This window comes from Hylobates moloch, unplaced genomic scaffold (genome assembly GCF_009828535.3).
Source record: "Hylobates moloch isolate HMO894 unplaced genomic scaffold, HMol_V3 SCAFFOLD_4, whole genome shotgun sequence".
Lineage (NCBI taxonomy): Eukaryota > Metazoa > Chordata > Mammalia > Primates > Hylobatidae > Hylobates > Hylobates moloch.
Genome location: NW_026652279.1, coordinates 131,072,696 through 131,091,892, shown reverse-complemented (window position 1 = coordinate 131,091,892; position 19,197 = coordinate 131,072,696). Strand labels below are relative to the sequence as shown.

The 19,197-nt window shown below is 33.7% G+C and overlaps 1 protein-coding gene across 1 annotated transcript in view; it reads left to right on the top strand.

Moving 5' to 3' along the window:
- Positions 1 to 19,197, top strand: part of KLHL1 (kelch like family member 1) — a 402,603-nt gene that overhangs the window by 140,986 nt on the left and 242,420 nt on the right. Inside the window, exon 2 of the mRNA XM_032151000.2 lies at positions 6,696 to 6,832. Coding sequence (XP_032006891.1) covers positions 6,696 to 6,832 — 137 coding nt within the window. The remainder of the gene's footprint in view (positions 1 to 6,695; positions 6,833 to 19,197) is intronic.

Genomic DNA, 19,197 nt, shown 5'->3' with positions numbered 1-19,197 from the left:
AAGAATCACTTTCTTTGCTCATCCATTAGAAGCAACTCTTTATCCGATCAAATTTGATCATGATATTGCAGTGATTCAGTTACATCTTGAGACTCTACTTCTAATTCTAGTTCTTTGGTTAGAGGTTACTTCTTTTTTTTTTTTTTTTTTTTTTTTGAGACAGAGTCTTGCTCTGTCACCCAGGCTGGAGTGCAGTGGCATGATCTCGGCTCACTGCAAGCTCCGCCTCCCGGGTTCACGCCTTTCTCCTGCCTCAGCCTCTTCTAGTAGCTCGGACTACAGGCGCGCGCCACCGCGCCGGGCTAATTTTTTGTATTTTTAGTAGAGACGGGGTTTCACCGTGGTCTCGATCTCCTGACCTCATGATCCGCCCGCCTCGGCCTCCCAAAGTGCTGGGATTACAAGCGTGAGCCACCGCGCCCGGCCTTAGAGGTTACTTCTAGTAAGGTTACTTCCTTCGCTGATGTCTTAAACCCTTCAAAGTCATATATGAGGGTTGGAATCTTCTCTTTTTCCAAACTAGTTGATATTTTTACTTCCTCCCATGACTTATGAATGTACTTAATGGTATGTAGGAGAGTGAAATTTTCCAGAAAGTTTTAAATTGATGCCTCAAAGGAATCCCTATTTACAGCATCTAGAGACTTATTTTTCAAAGAACTAAAATTAAAACTACCATTCAGTCCAGCAATCCAGCTACTGAGTGTCTATCCAAAGGAAACAAAATCAATATATCGAAAAACCTGTGCTTGTATATTTATTGCACCACTATTCGCAATATCAAATATATGGAATCAACCTAATTGTTCATCAATTGATGAGTGGATAAATAAAATACGATATAGATATACATGGAATACTATTCAGCCATAAAAAATGAAATCATGTCATTCATGGTCACATGGATGGACTTAGAGGTCATTTTCTTAAGTGAAACAAGCCAGGCACAGAAAGACAAATGTCATATATCTTCACTCATAAGTAGTTGCTAAAAACTGTGATTACATGGACATAGAGAGTTGAATAATAGATAATGGAGATCCAGAAGAGTGAGAAGGTGGGAAGGATAAGGAAGGTGAAAAAATGATGAATGGGTACAATGTACATTATTTGGAGGATGGATACCCCAAAAACCCTGCCTTGACCATTACACAGTCTATACATGTAACAAAATTGCACATGTATGCAAAAATCTGTACAAATAAAAAGAAAAAAAAGAAATGAAATAGACTTTTTAAAAATAATATGACTTGAAAGTCAAAATTATTTCTTAATGAACTGCACAATGGATGTGTTAGCAGGCCTAAAGACAGCATTAATCTCCTTGTACATCTCTATCAGAGCTCTTGAGCAACAAGGAACATTGTCAATGAGCAGTAAGTCTCAACTATGGGCTTAAAATACTCAGTAAGCCATTCTGCAAATGATGTGCTGTCGTCTAGGCTTTATTGTTCCATTTCTGAAGCACTGGCTGAGTACACTTAGTGTAATTCTTAAGAGACCTAGGATTTTCAGAATGGTAATGAGAATTGGCTTCAATTTAAACTCACTGGTGCATTAGTCCCTAAAAAGAGAGTTAGCCTGTCCTGCGACCGGGCGCGGTGGCTCACGCCTGTAATCCCAGCACTTTGGGAGGCCGAGGTGGGTGGATCATGAGGTCAAGAGATCGAGACCATCCTGGCCAACATGGTGAAACCCTGTCTCTACTAAATATACAAAAAATTAGCCGGGCGTGGTGGCAGTTGCCTGTAGTCCCAGCTACTTGGGAGGCTGAGGCAGGAGAATGGCATGAGCCCAGGAGGCGGAGCTTGCAGTGAGCCGAGATTGCACCACTGCACTCCAGCCTGGGTGACAGAGCGAGACTCTGTCTCAAAAAAAAAAAAAAAAAAAAAAAGGGAGAGCCTGTCCTTTGACGCTTAGAAGCCAGCCATTGACTTCTATCTAACTATGAAAATCCTAGATGAGATCTTCTTTATATATATGATCAACATTGAAAATTTACTGTTTAGTATAGCCACTTTCATCAATGATCATAGAAGCTGCAGCTTCTATTAGGTTGGGACAAAATTAATTGCTATTTTTGACATTAAAAGTAATGGCAAAAACCATAATAACTTTTGCACGAACCCAGTTGCTGGTTCACTTTGCACTTTTATGTTATGGAGAAGACTTCTTTCCTTAAACTTCATAAGCTAACTTATGCCAACTTTGTACTTTTCTTCTGCAGTTTCCTCACCTCTCTCAGCCTTCATGAAATTGAAGAGAGTTAGGGCCTTGCTCTGGATTAGGCTTTGACTCAAGGAAATGTTGTGGCAGGTTTCATCTTCTGCCCAGACCACTCACTTTCTCCATTTCAGAAATAAGTCTGTTGTGCTTTCTTATTATTTGCGTGTTCACTAGAGTAGCACTTTTAATTTACTTCAAGAATTTTTCCTTTGCATTCACAACTTGACTAAGTGTTTGGCAAAAGAGGCCCAGCTTTTGTTCTCATTCCACTTTCTACGTGTCTCCCTCACTAAACTTAATCATTTCTAGCTTTTGATTTAAAGTGAGAGACATGCAACACTTCCATTCATTTGGACACTTAGAAGGCATTGCAGGGTTATTAGTAGGCCTAGTTTTAATATTGTGTCTCAGGGAATAGGGAGACCTGTGGAGAAGGGGAAAAATGAGGGGGTGGCCAGTTAGTGAAGCAGTCAGAATAATACTTACTGAGTTTATTGTCTGATATGGGTATAGTTTATGACACCCACCCTCAAACAAGAACAATTGTAACATCAAAGATCACTGTTCATAAATTACTGTAACAGACCTAATAACAATAAAATATTTGAAATATTGCCAGAATTACCAAAATGTGACGAAGATACATGAAGTGAGCATATGCTGTTGGAAAAATGGTGCTGATGGAATTGCTAGATAATGAGTTGCTATAAGCCTTCAATTATTTTAAAAAAACTACAGTATCTGCAAAGCACAGTAAAGTGAAATGCAATAAAATAAGGCATGCTTGTATTTGTAATTCCATTTTCCATGAGATAAACCAAATAATTATGTTTTATTTTTAAAGCCATCAAAAAGCTGTGAATATACCAATAACAACCAAACCAAAACAAAACAGAGAACAAATAACAACGCCTAAGAACTAAAGGCCAGCTCCCTTCTTAGCCTCTATTTTTTTTGTTGTAGAAGTATAATATCTGTTATGCAATCAAATTTTACTGTAGATGGAAAATGCAGGAGAATGTTTTGTTTGATGGTTCAAACAAAAATCAGTCAATGGAAATTGACCAAGAGATGATCCAGTTGTTTGAAGTATTAGAAAAGGGAAAAAAGTAACTATCATAAATAATTCAAAATATTTATAGAAGATAGGTAACAATGAATAAAGCAATCGGGAATATAAAGACATTTGAGAAAATTCAAGTGATTAGAAATTACCTAAGGTAAAGCAGAGAGTAAAACAAAAATTGAGTGTAAAATGAATTAAGATTGAACAGTCTCTGTAGCATTCTCAGTTGTTGAACCATATATGCAATTTGAGTCCTAGAATGTATCAGAGTTAATTTGGTGAAAATATGAGTAATTATTTGCAGATAATTTTCAGAATTTGATTTAAAAAGATCCATCCACTGCTCCAGGAAGCTCAGAAAAACATATGCTGAGTAAATATTAAGTCCCACTTATAGCTAAATAACTAAAACCCTAAGATCAAGAGAAAAAAGTTAAAAACAAAGGACGTATTACATCAGAAAAACAACTGTAAGAATGAAAGCTAGCTTTCTATAACAAACAAGGTGGTCTGGGTGCAGTGTCTCATGCCCATAACCCCAATACTTTGGTAGGCTGAGGCAGAAGGATTACTCAAGGCCAGGAGCTCCAGACCAGCCTGGGCAACATAGCAAGATGCTGTCTACAAAAAATTCAAAAACTAGCTAGGCATGGTAGCACATACTTGTGGTCCTAGCTGCTTGAGAGGTGGAGGCAGAAGAATTGTTTGGGCCCAGGAGTTTGAGGTGCCAGTGAGCTATGATCATGCCATTGGACTCCAGCCTGGGTGACAAAGCAAAAGCCTATTTTTAAAACAAACAAACTGCCAAACAAAATTCCAACAGTGGTGCCTAATTGATAATGAAATTCTATATTTCAAGTTCAACAAAGAAATCACCCTAGAATTGTATATCATGTGTAAATAACTTTTAAAAGATACTAGACATGCAACTAAATAAGTCTTCAGATAAATGAAAGCTGTATTTTTTTATTTGTTGCCATCAGACTTACAGTATAAGAAATAACTAAAGATATTTCTTCCAATATTGATACTAGATTAAAGCCAACTTCAAAAATGAATGGAGAGCATCAAAAATGGTGAAAAAGGCAGTAGATTTAAATACATTTTGTGTTCTTCTTTTGGATTTTTGACTGAGCAGAAGGGGTGTTTTATGTTGGAAATTTCTTACAATATCCATGAAGGTAGAGTGTTATTGGTTAATGTGATCTCTAGACAAATTTAGCAAATATCCGTGCAGGGGCCAAATCTGCTGTGCAGCTTGTTTTTGTGTAGACCATAAGCTAAAATTCATTTTAGAATTTTCAATTGATTGAGTTTGTTTTCAAGGAGAATATGCAACAAAGACTATGTGTAGAATTTTCAACATGTAAAATATTTACTATTTGGTTCTTTATGGAAAACAAAATTCTGGTTGCTGCCATAGAGCAACCACTTTAAACACACATATGTGTGCATACACACATGTGAAAAACATGTAGTCAACATAATGAATGACATGAAATAATTACTGCACAAAGATTAATCCAAAGAACAAATAGAATAAAAACAAATATAAATTGGTACAATTAAACCCAAATGTAATTTTGTGAAAAACATAAATTAGACATTTTAGAACCCATGCTGGGTGAGGTGGCTTGTGCATGTTGTCCCAGCTACACAGGAGGCTGAGGCAAGCAGATCACTTTGAGCCCTGGGGTTCAAGGCTGCAATGAGCTATGGTCATGCCACTGCACAATATCCTAGACAACAGAATGAGATACTGTCTCTAAAAAAAATGTTGAAATTATAAACAAATAAATAAATGTTAGGCTCTAAGTAAAGTGAAAAAAACTTTGGAAAATTTAAGATGCAAAACTGAATATATGAAGAAATAAAGAACTTGAGTAATCCTTGTGACTTAGTAAATAATGGAAATATTAGGAAAGTCTTCTTCAAAATAGCCGAATGTAAATGGTTTTTCACATAATTTCTGAAAGATCTTAAAGAAAAAAGTAATTGCTTTATTCTAAAAGTTGTTACACAAAATGAAAGAGTTGTAGCTCCCAGCTCATATTATGAGGCTACTATAGCCTTGATTAAAAATCAGATCAGGAAAATACAAGAAAATAAAATTAGAGATTTATTTATCTCATAATTATACTTGAAAATATCATATTTTTTTATTCTAAATGTCATTAACAACATTATAAATTTTAATACACAAATATTTTAAAAATTGTTTGCAAAATTAGAAATTAAAGAGGTTTATCTGACTTAGTAAAGCTTATATTCCAAGTATATTCAGCAGGCATCATACTGAAGAGAGAAACTTTAGATGCATTCCTCTTAACACAGAAAAAAAACACAAAAGGCCTCTGTGACAGAGGAACTGTTTAACACAGCTGTAAGGAAAGAGAAAGAAGAGGAGTCATACAGAATGAACAGGAATAAGTCAAAAGAATATAACTTGCAGATGATGTAGTCATCTACCTAAATGTAAAAAGAAATAGCAGAATCAAAAGAACTAGCAAACATAATTCACCAGATGTACCAGATAAAGGATGAATCTATGAATTTCTCAATTAATAAATTCTAAAGAAAAACAAACCAACAAAAATAGAATAAAAAGTAGATAGTATACACGAAGCCAACAAAATTGTAACAATATAAGAATCAACTAAGAATCTATATAGCAATTTTCAGGGAAACTTTAAAATTGAAAAGGAAACAAAGTGTCCTGAATATAAGGATAGATATTTTATACTTTTAGATGGAATGAATTTATATGAAAATTATGTCAAATCTCCCCAAATAGAATAAAAAATTAATGCATTTTTAAATCAAAATGCTTTAGGAATTATTTTTAAAACTTAAAAAGTTACTTAAGACTTGAAAGCCTAAAACTCTACTTATGAAAGAATAAAATGTTGCTAATAGTTAAATTTAAAATATTAAAGAAAGGGATTTGCCTTATCGGTTATAAAGACATATTTATAATTTAAAAATACTATTTTATTGGCACAAGAACAGGCAAATAAACAAAACATAATAGAAATCTCACCAACAGATCAATATATGTTATGCGTTCAAATTCACGATAGTTCAATGGGGAAAGTTAGCATGGTGAAAAGTGGGTCATTACATAAAGAAGACTATAATGTATTATTTAAGAGGCCTGAAGCCCTAAACGTGAAAGACAAAATATTGTTGAAGTGATAGAAGAAAATGTATGAGAATGCTCTATTATGAAAAATTAGGGGATTTTTTGAATCAGTTTTGTAAAGTACAACTCATGAGGCAATAAATAAAATGCATTAATTGATTGATCAATAGATTGATTTTGTGCTCTGCGTTGCATTCTGGTTGACACAGTGATTTTCTCCCTTACATTCAAGACCTAAATTAGAACCTGTGACTCTTTCAGGCTTGTTCTGAGTTCAGTCTCCGACTATTTTGCGGCCATGTTTACAAGTGATGTTTGTGAAGCCAAGCAAGAGGAGATCAAAATGGAAGGCATAGACCCCAATGCTCTCTGGGACCTTGTCCAATTTGCATATACAGGTATGGCAAAATAATTATAACATCATACTGATGTCTTATAAATTTTAGCTCATTTCCTTTAAGTACAAGATTTAAAGCTTTTTAAAAAAATTCTGTATTTTTTCAGTTGAAAACTAGTAGATCAAAAATCAGACTAACTTTTTATTGTCACTGAAATTACAAATGTATATATGTATACATATACATTTCGTTCTTCCACAAATGATTTAAACTGGCTTACATAAATAAGTAAATAAGTAGAACCTGGGAGAGAAACAGGGTGGATACAAATTATTGAATAATAATTTGTTTATGTCCATGTTTGCTTAGGAAAGAAAAGAGATTCTAATTGTCTTTTCTTCTGGAAATGATGGGTTCAAATAAGTTTTTTCCCTGGAATGTGTTACTTTAATGTAAAAATTTTCACAGAATCTTTAATGTGGACTTGACAAATCATTTGAAACGGACAATAAAAATACTTAGAGTTGTGCAAATGACATTTTTGAAGGTTTTTTTTGATCTACTATGTTGACATTTTCTATTAATCTTTTTATCAGGTTATTAGTGCATTCAAATAATTTTGCCATCGTAGCAAACATTTGTTGACTGTTACTCAATATACAAGTATTAATTGTATATGTAGAGAATAAACCAATAAATCTGTGTATTGCCCTCATGAAGACCAAATGAACAGAAGATGTAGATGAGGACATAAATGTGATATAATGCCAAATGTTAAGAGAGTTAGAAGGCATAAAACACACAGAGCATTATCAAGGGTTACACTTTTTAATAATTATTTACATTTAGCAAGAAGAGGAGGACATAAAATCTTGTGAAAGAAACCAAGGCAGACAGTATATATCGATGGTTTGTTTTGTGTATTATTTCTTATAAATGGAATGTGGTTCATTTTACCTAAATTCTTAATACTGGTGTGAGATGAAGAAAGGCAGGTTCTGGCCTAGTTATCAAAGCAGCAGGAATGTAGTTTAAGGAGTTTTATTTTTACAGCATTTCTGCTAATAGAAAAACAAGAGGTGACATTGTGAAGATCAGCCACTGGAGTCCAAACACCTGGAAACTAGAAGGACTCTGTCCTCTTTTAGGATTTCACTTATATTGGAGAAGGATTTGCTAACACTAAGATAACACTCAGTAAAAAAACCTTCTAAAAAAAAAAAAAAGTACACATGCTCTGGCTGCTTAATTTCAAAGCAGGAATGTGAAGAAAACACTTACACATTTTTTGGTCTTAATAGTTTTAGAGTAATATCTTGATAAAGAGAAAATCGTACTAGGCAAAATTAAACAGGTAAAGAAGACTTTATTCAAGGATATTGCATTAGGAGAGAGACCCAAACTCAGTCTGAAGTTTACTGAAACGAAGGAAGGGAGGATTTTTAAGTGCCAAGGTCAGAGGGAGAGCACAGGCCCGTCTGTGTTTGTTAATTGGTTTTTACTAAAGAAGAAGTAAGCTTTCTGATCTTTGCGAGAGGATAGTTTCACAACTTGAAGCAATTTGTTCACCCAAGTTAGACTTCTACTCTCCTCCAGAAACTGGGGCAAAGGAGAGGTATTTCCCTTGATGTTTATATTTCAAAGATACAATGTTCAGGCCTTTGGGGAAAAAAAAAGTTACTGGGTTATAAAACTAGCAAACTAGCAAGAGGTTTTTTATGATGAATTTTTTTTTTAATGTTTTTTTTTTTTAATTATACTTTAGGTTTTAGGGTACATGTGCACAATGTGCAGGTTTGTTACATATGTATCCATGTGCCATGTTGATTTCCTGCACCCATTAACTCCTCATTTAGCATTAGGTATATCTCCTAATGCTGTCCCCGCCCCCCCCACCCCCCACCCCACAACAGTACCCGGAATGTGATGTTCCCCTTCCTGTGTCCATGAGTTCTCATTGTTCAATTCCCACCTATGAGTGAGAACATGCGGTGTTTGGTTTTTTGTCCTTGCGATAGTTTACTGAGAATGATGTTTTCCAGTTTCATCCATGTCCCTACAAAGGACACGAACTCATCATTTTTTATGTGGAAGTGTGGCGATTCCTCAGGGATCTAGAACTAGAAATACCATCTGACCCAGCCATCCCATTACTGGGTATATACCCAAAGGTGTATAAATCATGCTGCTATAAAGACACATGCACACGTATGTTTATTGCGGCACTATTTACAATAGCAAAGACTTGGAACCAACCCAAATGTCCAACAACAATAGACTGGATTAAGAAAATGTGGCAAGAGGTTTTTTAAAAAGACTTAACATCTCAAAGGATTCGAGAAAAAATTACAATTCCATGTTTTCTTTTAAATGAGTAGTCTGAAAAAAGAGCGGTCAGCATAGAGTCAGGAAGAATTCTGTCCAAAGTTTAGTGAAACTGAGGCAAATATTAAGACCATATGGGTCAATTGCAATTTGCATACAACCTGAAACAGTCATATGGAGGAATATTGACCTCTGAGCCAAGAGGTAGCCAGCATAATTACATTATTGTTTCCTGGAAAGGGAAGAATCATGAAGCTAACATTTTAGGAATCCTTCCAGCAACTAAAAGACATAGATGTAACAACCTAACACTTCCAGGCTCCATGGTCTGGCAGTCTTGCATTTCCTGTGTGCAAAACTAGGTCAAAAGACACTCAGCATCCTGCTGTACAAAGTTGGAAGGTGTTTCAAAGCTCCCTGCTGAATATAATGACCCAGATTTGGCTCTGCTTGTAGAGGGCGGACAAGATATAAAAATGCCTCTCAGCTGCCACTGCCACTTTGGCCTGTGCTCCAATACCTTAAATTTTTAGTTGTGAGTTTACAGAAATGTGTTAGATGAGGAAAATATTTATCAGGTATTATTGGAAAAATTGCAGGCATGACATAAGGCAAGTATCTTGCTTTTTGTCATATACAGTGTAACGAATTATAATAGAAAAGAACAAGTGATCAGTTGTACAGAAAGGGAAGCATAGGAGGTAAAACTGCACTATCTACCTAACTCACCAGCTAACTGATATCTAAGACTTTTCTTTAAAGAAAGCTAAAAATAAATATATTCCAGAAAACAGAAAAAAAAATGAATGAGTGGGAATAGATGTAAAAGTCCAGCCATTTGAGAATATGTATTTTTTTAATATTAAGGTTTGAGAGGGTTTGGTGAAACTAAGGAGGATCAACTATGCCAATGACTGATAGTTAATTATTAGCTGTAGAAGCAATGTGTTTAATAGAGATAGGTCAGAGTGCTTTTAAATGATTTAAACATATAACATTTTATGAACTCTGAAAAATATGTAAGATTTGAAGGAACCAGATGTAGGTAATTTATCTTATTAACTTAGAAATTAAGGGCAGGCCGGGCGCAGTGGCTCACGCTTGTAATCCCAGCACTTTGGGAGGCCGAGGCGGGCGGATCATGAGGTCAGGAGATCGAGACCACGGTGAAACCCCGTCTCTACTAAAAATACAAAAAAAAATTAGCCGGGCGTGGTGGCGGGCGCCTGTAGTCCCAGCTACTTGGAGAGGCTGAGGCAGGAGAATGGCGTGAACCCGGGAGGCGGAGCTTGCAGTGAGCCGAGATTGCGCCACTGCACTCCAGCCTGGGCGACAGAGCGAGACTCCGTCTCAAAAAAAAAAAAAAAAAAAGAAATTAAGGGCAAAGTGCATGGATAAAGCAGGCTTAGAATGAATGTTTGAGATAAGCTTCAATGATTGTAGTTTATAATCTTTGATTGAAAAAATAACTTTTATAGAATTTTATATAGTAAAAAGTTGTACATATTAAGATACGGGAAACACTCTCCCTATTTAACTCATCCAACATTTGTTACCTGCAGTAAAAAATTAGATGAGAAGCAATGAGATCAAGTTTTTCAGAGAAATTCAGTAAGAACTAAAGCAAACATGTAGACTCTTATTATTATTATTATTATTATTATTATTATTATTATTATTTGGTAACCGGTAAGAATGGCCTTGGTATCACTGAGAGACAGCAATGGTGATAACAGTTCAAAAGAAGTTTCTTAAAAGAAAAAAATATACTCATGAAAAGGTTAATACTTAGCAATATGTACAATAGAGTAAAAACCCAGTAAGGTCTTTGTGTAAAAAGAATTTTAAAAAAATAATAATTCTTGGAACCATTTAGGATGATGATGAGGTTGTGAAAAAATGATGACTACTTTTAAGGTATGAAGTTAGTTTCTTTACTTAAAATAAAAGACAACATAAGGTCAGTTTTTCCCACATTTTAACAGCACAGAAATGGAAAGAAAATTTACACTGGTGTTAGAGAAATAATTATAACTTAATATGAAGTTCATGTCATTTTTCTAAATTCTTAATTAGCAGTATAAGCAATTTCAATTTTTTTTTTTCTTTTAAGACTTTCAATTGGGTTTTCTTCACCATTTTCTACTAGAAAATCTGCTTGTGATCTTAGCCATTTGTAAAGAGCAAAGGCCCATTTTAGCAACAGTGTGTGTTATAAAGTGCTGTTTTATAATTGGTATCTTAAATTGTAAATAAAATACTTAGTTGGAATTCAGATTGTATATCAGTACTTATAAAATTGTACATCAGTTTTTCAAAATCAAATCATAATTCTGCTAACAATATTTGAGCACTTAAGGCATGAAGAGGGTCACAGTGTGTATTAGAAAAAGACACAATGTAAACTATATATATCAATGCTCCTTAGCTTACAATGGATTTATCTGGATGTGCTATCCTCTTTGTAAATCAAGGAATATAGTGAATGCGTATCACTTTCATGCCATCATAATAACCAAAAATTGAAAGTCAAACCCTGATAAGTCAGGAACCATCTGTATAAAAAACTGATAGAATACAGCTTAAAATGTCATAAACCTTTAAACAAATTTGGCAACGCACAGGATTATATGGAGCAGGGCATAATGCAAAAGCTCTTTACTTTTGTTTTTAAAAGTAGTAAAATCTATGTATCGCTATCCACTTGTTGGCATTCTCAGTTTAGATGTGTCAAATTGACTTAAAAACAACTTTGTGAGCATTTTCCTGTGCCTAATGCAGCTCCTGTTCTGTAGTTCCGTTTTTCTATTAGGTTGAATAGAAATGAAAACTGAGATATTATCATTTAATCTTCAATAAGCCTTTGATTTGGCAGGGTGAAGTTAATGTTATTCAGGAGTTATTGTATGAGTCATCCTCAGAAGCATGAGGTCAGAGATGAAAAGATAATTAGGCCATACAGTATCTTATCACTGTATGTTCAAATCACCTAGAGAAGTAGCAATGTCTAGAACTTCAGATATTCCATCCTGAACATTATACATCTTACAGACGAACATTTTTCTATGCTAAGCATGTACAAAGCAGAAACACCAAAATATTTTTTGAAAATTACATACTTCATATTTCAAATAAGCATTTGTAAAATCTTCTTGAGATAGATCACAAATGTGTTGGTCTGTTTTAAATTAATATGAGGACACAGATATATATTCAAAGCCTCTAAATTTCTTAATGCTGCCCAATCAATGAGGTAAAAGTAACCTTGAAATGATCAATAGTAAGTTGTTGACTCTGTTCCTGGATTAGGAACATCAGAACTTAAATTGACTGGTATTGTCTCTACCAGATTTGTGTACTTTTATAGGGTATCAGTTATGATAGGAGTTCCTTGAAGTGACTCATAGCTGTCTTGCTCTCAAAATAGTTTCAGTAGCTTAAACTGACTATCATATTGCTATATAGTGGTTCAGTGCAGGTTTGGTTCACAGTTTCTCCCCATCTAATGCTAGTTCCCTTTAGGTGGCAATGGTGCCTCACAATTTAAGCATATTAATGCCTAATGGTCTTTGTCTTGTGAATGCATGGAGCAACTCTCAAGTTTTACTATATATATATGTCTACTATGTACTATGCCTTATGATGGGGTCTGAAAAACAATATGCTGAATTATACATGTTACTTACCTTTAAGGGCCTTCAAATTTAGCACTAAATACAACTTTTTATTATCTTATTTTGGTTTAAACATTTTTTGTTTTATATATATATATGTATATATATATACATATATATATCTCAAATACATATATATAAATATATATATATATATCTCCTAGTATTTTCTCATGTAAGAATGGAGCAAAACAATTTTTGATAACAACAAATATTGATTTTGAATCCACTTGCACACACATTAGGATTTCAATCGCAGCCAAAAATGGATGCTCACATTTTGAAAGGAAAAGAAAAACTATAGTATATTTGGAAAGGATGCACTGAGGTTCACTATATTTTAAAGCTGCTCTTAGACTGATAGAAATTTCCTCCTAGTTTATTTCTTACATAGTCTCTAGTATCGTGACATACTTGAAAATATACTGTGTTCATTGATGTATAAGAAAATAGAGTTCTAACAAATATGGGAGGTGGAATTGCAGAGTTACTAACAAAGTGTCAGGTCCTGTAGAGAACTGAAAAGGACAAAGTTTAAATAAAGGAAGCTGTCCATCTAGTAGGGATATTAAGAAGAGGGTTAGGAAATTAAACTGCCAAATGGCAGACCTTTAATCATATTGAAGTGTTAACTTCCTTGTAAAAAAATGTTGTGTGCCACTGAAGTTAAAGTCTTTGTACATGCTAAGAAATGTTAAGATAGCTTCTGCTTACTGCCAAACATTTGAATGAAATAAATATACATACATAGGGGCTGAGATGTTTAGTGTCCTGCTTTAATATTAAAAAGTGTAGATCAGCCTGGACTTTACCATTTAAACTCCCTTCAGAATTTTTATTGTAATTAAAAGTAAATTATTGTTTCATTTTTATTACTGGTTTAATTCAAGTGGCATGAATTATGCAAGCACATTAGTGCATTATTAGTTTTAAACTTAAGGCTTTTACTAGATGGAAAATTCTATTCTCGATTTAAGAAACTGAGCCTTCAAAGACTGGTTTTATGTATTATTATTGCCCATTATTTAAAAGTGTTGGTTTAAGCAATTTTCAGAGGATATTTAAACAACCTGTATATTCAGTAACAAAATAAAAGTAATAAAAATAAAATCAATAATATAATTTTATATCACCATCAAATCCTTACCTTTCCATCATTTTAGCAAGAAACCTTGTTTCATTTGTGTATATATATGTTTAAAATGTGTGTGTGTGTGTGTGTGTGTGTGTGTGTGTGTAAAACATTTAGTACTATCATATGAAACTACTTTGGGAAAAAGTATTGTGCCAAAATAGACAATAAAAACGATTTCAATTTTGTGACTGTTATGCAGCTCTTTGTTGTTGTTATTGAACAGTGTTTTGGCTTTGTGCCATGGGGCTTAATAGAGAGACTGCAAAAGAAATAGCTAGGTGACTTTTAATATTTAGGAGTAAGGGTTATGTATCTACCACAGTGTAAGTTACAGTCATTTTCTGGGTTTTGAAGTAAGAAAAATCTCTTGGGTCCCATAACCAACTTTACTGCCTTAAACAATCTGTTTGGATTTTATTTTATTGTTGCTCTCAGTCTTATAATTGTTTTCATTTTCCTTTACTTTGTGAGAAGCTAAGAATTGAATTATGGAATTGAATTCAATCACCATTTTTCCAAGTGTTCCGGGTGCCTGCTATGTATTTTCCTACTTTAATCATAAGGTTCACTATATTTTCTTAGGATTTTTCCACCTGTACTTTCAAAATACTTATACACTTTATTCCTTTGTATTTGTAAGTGTAGTGTGTAGAACTTAACACTAGATATCCAGGACTTATTTTGGCCTTCACTTGAATTGATATGCAACTACCACTCAGTGTACTGTGGGCAGCCCAGTGTTCATTCTGATCCTTGGACATTTATTCTAATTGGCATGCACCTATTTATTGCTTCTCATTAAGTACTTGAAATGTCTCTTGGGCTTCTCCATTTTACAGTTATGGATCTTGGTCAAATTACTTAACTTTATGAAGTCTTAAGATTCCTTAAATGTAAAAAGGGAAAATAATAGTCTTTAAGTGAGAGGATTATTTTAAGGAGCAAACTTATAAAATTAAGCTAGTTTAGCATAAAGTTTAGCATGCAGCAAACACTCAATTATGATGATTATTCATAATGTGTGATTTTATAAGTTTTTTCAAATCTTTTTCACAAACCTTCATAAGAATAAAAATAACCTCTGAGAACTGGGTGAGGATATCCACTTTGCTTATCAATCATTTATTAATTTCGAGTCCAATTATATGTTTCAGCATTATAATATGTTTTTTAATTCAGATGTATGATTTGGTATACATGTATAATGGTGCATTTTTTAAACAACTAGCTTATAATTTTGCTACCTTGTGTATTTGAGATGGATTTTTATTGTGTATTATATTCATGATTTTATCATGTTTTATCTTAATTAGTCCTTACAGCAACATTCTGAGAAAGGTAGCTAGTCAATATCATATTGTCAGATACAGAAATGGCATCTTAGCTTACATGTCAACAAAATTATTATAAGATGTAAAATCATGGCCTAATTTTTCCATGGACATTTTGACATCTTTTCTACTAGATCTAGAGTTATTCAACATTCTGTCTGCTTAATATGAGAGGCAGCGCTGCTCATGATTACTTATGTCATTGTCACATTGAGTGAAAAGCATGACCTTCCATTGACCTAGTAACAACTGACATCATATATTTTTTTTTACAATTAATATTGTTGTATATCAAATCATGAGTAGCCTGAGGAAGTTATATAGGTGATACCCAAATGGAGAATTGTGGTTGGTGCTTCTTAGCACTATTTAAAATGTCATCCTCAGACTTGCACATTCATAATTTCATAATTTTAAGTCTAATTTTATTTTATTATATTAATCTGAAGAAGAATCATAAAAGTATTACAACATTCAATTAGTAACATTTTCAAGAACTTTCCATGCAAATCTTAGCTATGCCTCACAATATTAAACTTTATCTTACAATCAACTAAATTGAATCAACTAAAGCACCAATTTCCTAAATGTTTTTAAATGATACCTATCTTTGAAAACATTATTTTACTTCAGTTTTGACTATTTGTTTATATCTTCCATTTAAAATTTGGTAGAGCTGATACGATTTGCTGATAGTACGGGGGGAAAACAAGCAAATAAAAACAAGCAAAACAACCCTGTCGTTGCACCCTTCTTAAGACTTCTGTAAATTACCACTTAGCCATTTTTAATGAAGAGTCCACTTTCCCATTATGCTTGGGAAAGGACACTTATAATGGGAACATGAAGCACTTTAATTTTAAACACTTTGTCTCCCTCAGTTGAAGGATGCTAAGTGCAATCCAACCAGGAAAACACATTTTAGCTGGAAGTGAACTGCATGCTGAAGTTGTTCTGAAGGAATACCTTGATCACTGATTCCTTTGGACTGTGAACTTGAGTTTCCATCTCTGCATATTATAGCTATTATTTCACTCCTGTCACAATACTCAACCAGAGAAAATGTCCTAGCCAAATGGCACTTACATGAGTCTGATGAATCTGTCCCACCCCATATTTTCTTCTCTAAAGAAATGTTTAGGTGTGGTGAGAGGAGAGGATAATGCACGATAAAAGTCAATAAAGAAATTCTAAAGACTGGTAATGGGATTCAGTCTTACAAGAAAAAAATGTAAAAACTATTTTGCATTTGTCTAAAATATAAGTTTATTCCCGATAGATCCATGCCTGAAAAATGTAAATACTACTTGGAAATATATGCCATTGATTATTTTCATGTGTTTTCCTGGGTTATGCACTCTACTTTCTGATTAATGAGCATTTTTTATTAACTGACAAATTTGACTAATTCAAAAATGATGTAATAGGACATTTTTGAATCATTTTTACAAATTACTATTTTATTTGCCAAATTCAGTTAAACAAAACATATTTAGAACCTTGTAACCAAACCCCCTTGCTTACATTTATTTCACTTAAGTTTTCCACATCTTAAGATGGCTTCAAAGTGCACTATCCAACAGGGGAAATAACAGTCACATAACCTCTGGCATAACTCAGTGTGCTTGGATAGTGTTTTCAGAAAGCATTTCATACTTATCAGAAATTCTGTATCCGTATGCTCCCTCGGCAGCACTCTGTAACTATTGCACTTACAGTTCACTGGGGCTAAGAAATATTGATTTTAAATATGGATTGTGAGATGTGAAGATTTCAAGAAAGGCATGAATGTTTGCAGTCAGAAAATAAAAGTGGTGGTCTTTAAAAACGACCCATAATGGTAGCAGCAAGGTAAGGAGGTAACATATGAAGCGTATTTTGGAAACCAAGATAGAGCCTCATAAAAAATTACCTGTTAAACAAAAATACAAAATCTCTGTCAACACAGAACCTCAAGAATAAAGAGGAAGTGGGTATGGTGGCCTCACAGAGGGTAGAATGGTAGAACTCCCAATCTGGGCAGAATGTGAGATAAACTATTAAAACTGCCAACTTTTTTCTTTCTACATCAAATCCACCAGAGTTACTGAATAAAATATTTAAGCATCTCAAGATGGAAGAGCCCTGCAGATAACTTCAACATAACCTGGTTCTAAAGAAACGTGTTCCTACTAACTTGCCAAAATCTGGCCAGCAGAAGTTGCCTTCTTTTATACTTACCCCTTTCTATCTCCCTTCTAGTTTCCTGATGATGTAGAGTATAGAGGAAGAAAAAGAAATTAAGCCACTTACATAAGCCACCAAGTTATGGCTTTTATCTTAGTTTTATTTCTAAATATCCATGGTGTATAAGATTTTATAAGTCAAATAAAAAATACTTGGAAAGGCATTCAAATTCAAATCAAAACAACTATAGTATAATTTTCACAATAAGTAAATGTCTTAAAACTCTGTTTGTATTCATAGAAATGACATACCAATTAGTTTTTCTTCTCAGTCACCAAGACAAAGGGGTAAGCATAATCAGTTATATTATAAACTAAAGGCAAACATTTTCCTCACCATAAACATGGGTGTTGTTATATTAAAATCTGAGACAAATATTTCATTTGAGTATTCAAAATATTTTAAATATACATATAACACTGTATGAGCTACTTTAGACATCTTCAGTATTTAGCCAAAAGTGGATGTAACAACGAATTCTAGAACTGTTGCTTCTGTGGGCTGATTCAAGTTCAAATTATTTTGTCCAGGAGCACAAGTCTCTAATACTTTCATGCATTAAGCAACAGAACATTTAAATCTGAAGATCAAACTCAACTGGGTTCAAGGTACAATTAATTTAAAGGAAATTGAATTATCTCTGCCAAATTCAAGAGTATATGTTCTACATAAAGGTATCCTAAATTAAAATAATGACCAAAAGAACATATCTGTGATAAGTCTGGTGCTTAGATAGACAAATTATGTTACTAAAGTAAAGATTTAAATAACTTCTATGACCATGAGTTAATCATTTTTTTTCACTCTTCTTACAATCAAAATTTCCTCGAGTGTTGCATGACATGCTATTTTAGGTTAAACTCCATGGAAGTTAGTGACAGTAGAAAAAATCTATGGAGTTGATTAGGGACAGAGTCATAAACTATAATAAATTTGAAGATAAGACATGTATAAGACATGTACTCTATTGTTAAAGTTGAGGGAGCTTAACACCTGTGCATCGATGTGACTCAAGGGAATGTTGCTTTTACTTTGAAAACAATACCTTGTTCTCTTCAAATGATGGATATGTAATTAGAGTAGCTTTAAAGCAATTTAAGTAAATTTGAGCTACTGGCATGTTTAATTCTTACCTATCATGCAGTGGACTTTTATAGGAATAAGGTGGACAGAGAGAAATAGAACGAATAATGGCTTGTATTGTCACAGCTACTTTTGAACTGCTCTTTGCATAGTTTTTCTGACTTTTTCTAAGAGTTTCTCTTGAACTCAGATGTAATTAGTACTCAAAAAACACAACCATGTCTTTCTTGTGGCTGGAAGGCATGTATGACATGGTTTACAGATTAATTAGCTCTAGGATTATAGAATTTCATGGGTAGAACTTGTATTCTGTTTTCTAAAATCAGTTTGCTGTGATTTTTAGAAGACAACTAGGATTTTCTCTCTGACAAGAGAGAGAGGAGGCCAGAGTGCCAATAAAGTGGTACAAATTGGCAATAAGGAATAATTTTGACAGCAAAATTCTAAATTGCAGTAAAATTTAAATTTCATTGTTAACTGTTAAAAATATGTGTAAATTGCCTAAACTAAAATCCCTTTAACTCTCCTTCCTTTTTTGAAACATTTATTCAAAAAAATCCTGTGAAATGACTGATATAAATAATTGAATACACCAATAAATGATGGAGAATAGACAAATTTCCCACGTAGAAGAATTCAAAAGTATTTATG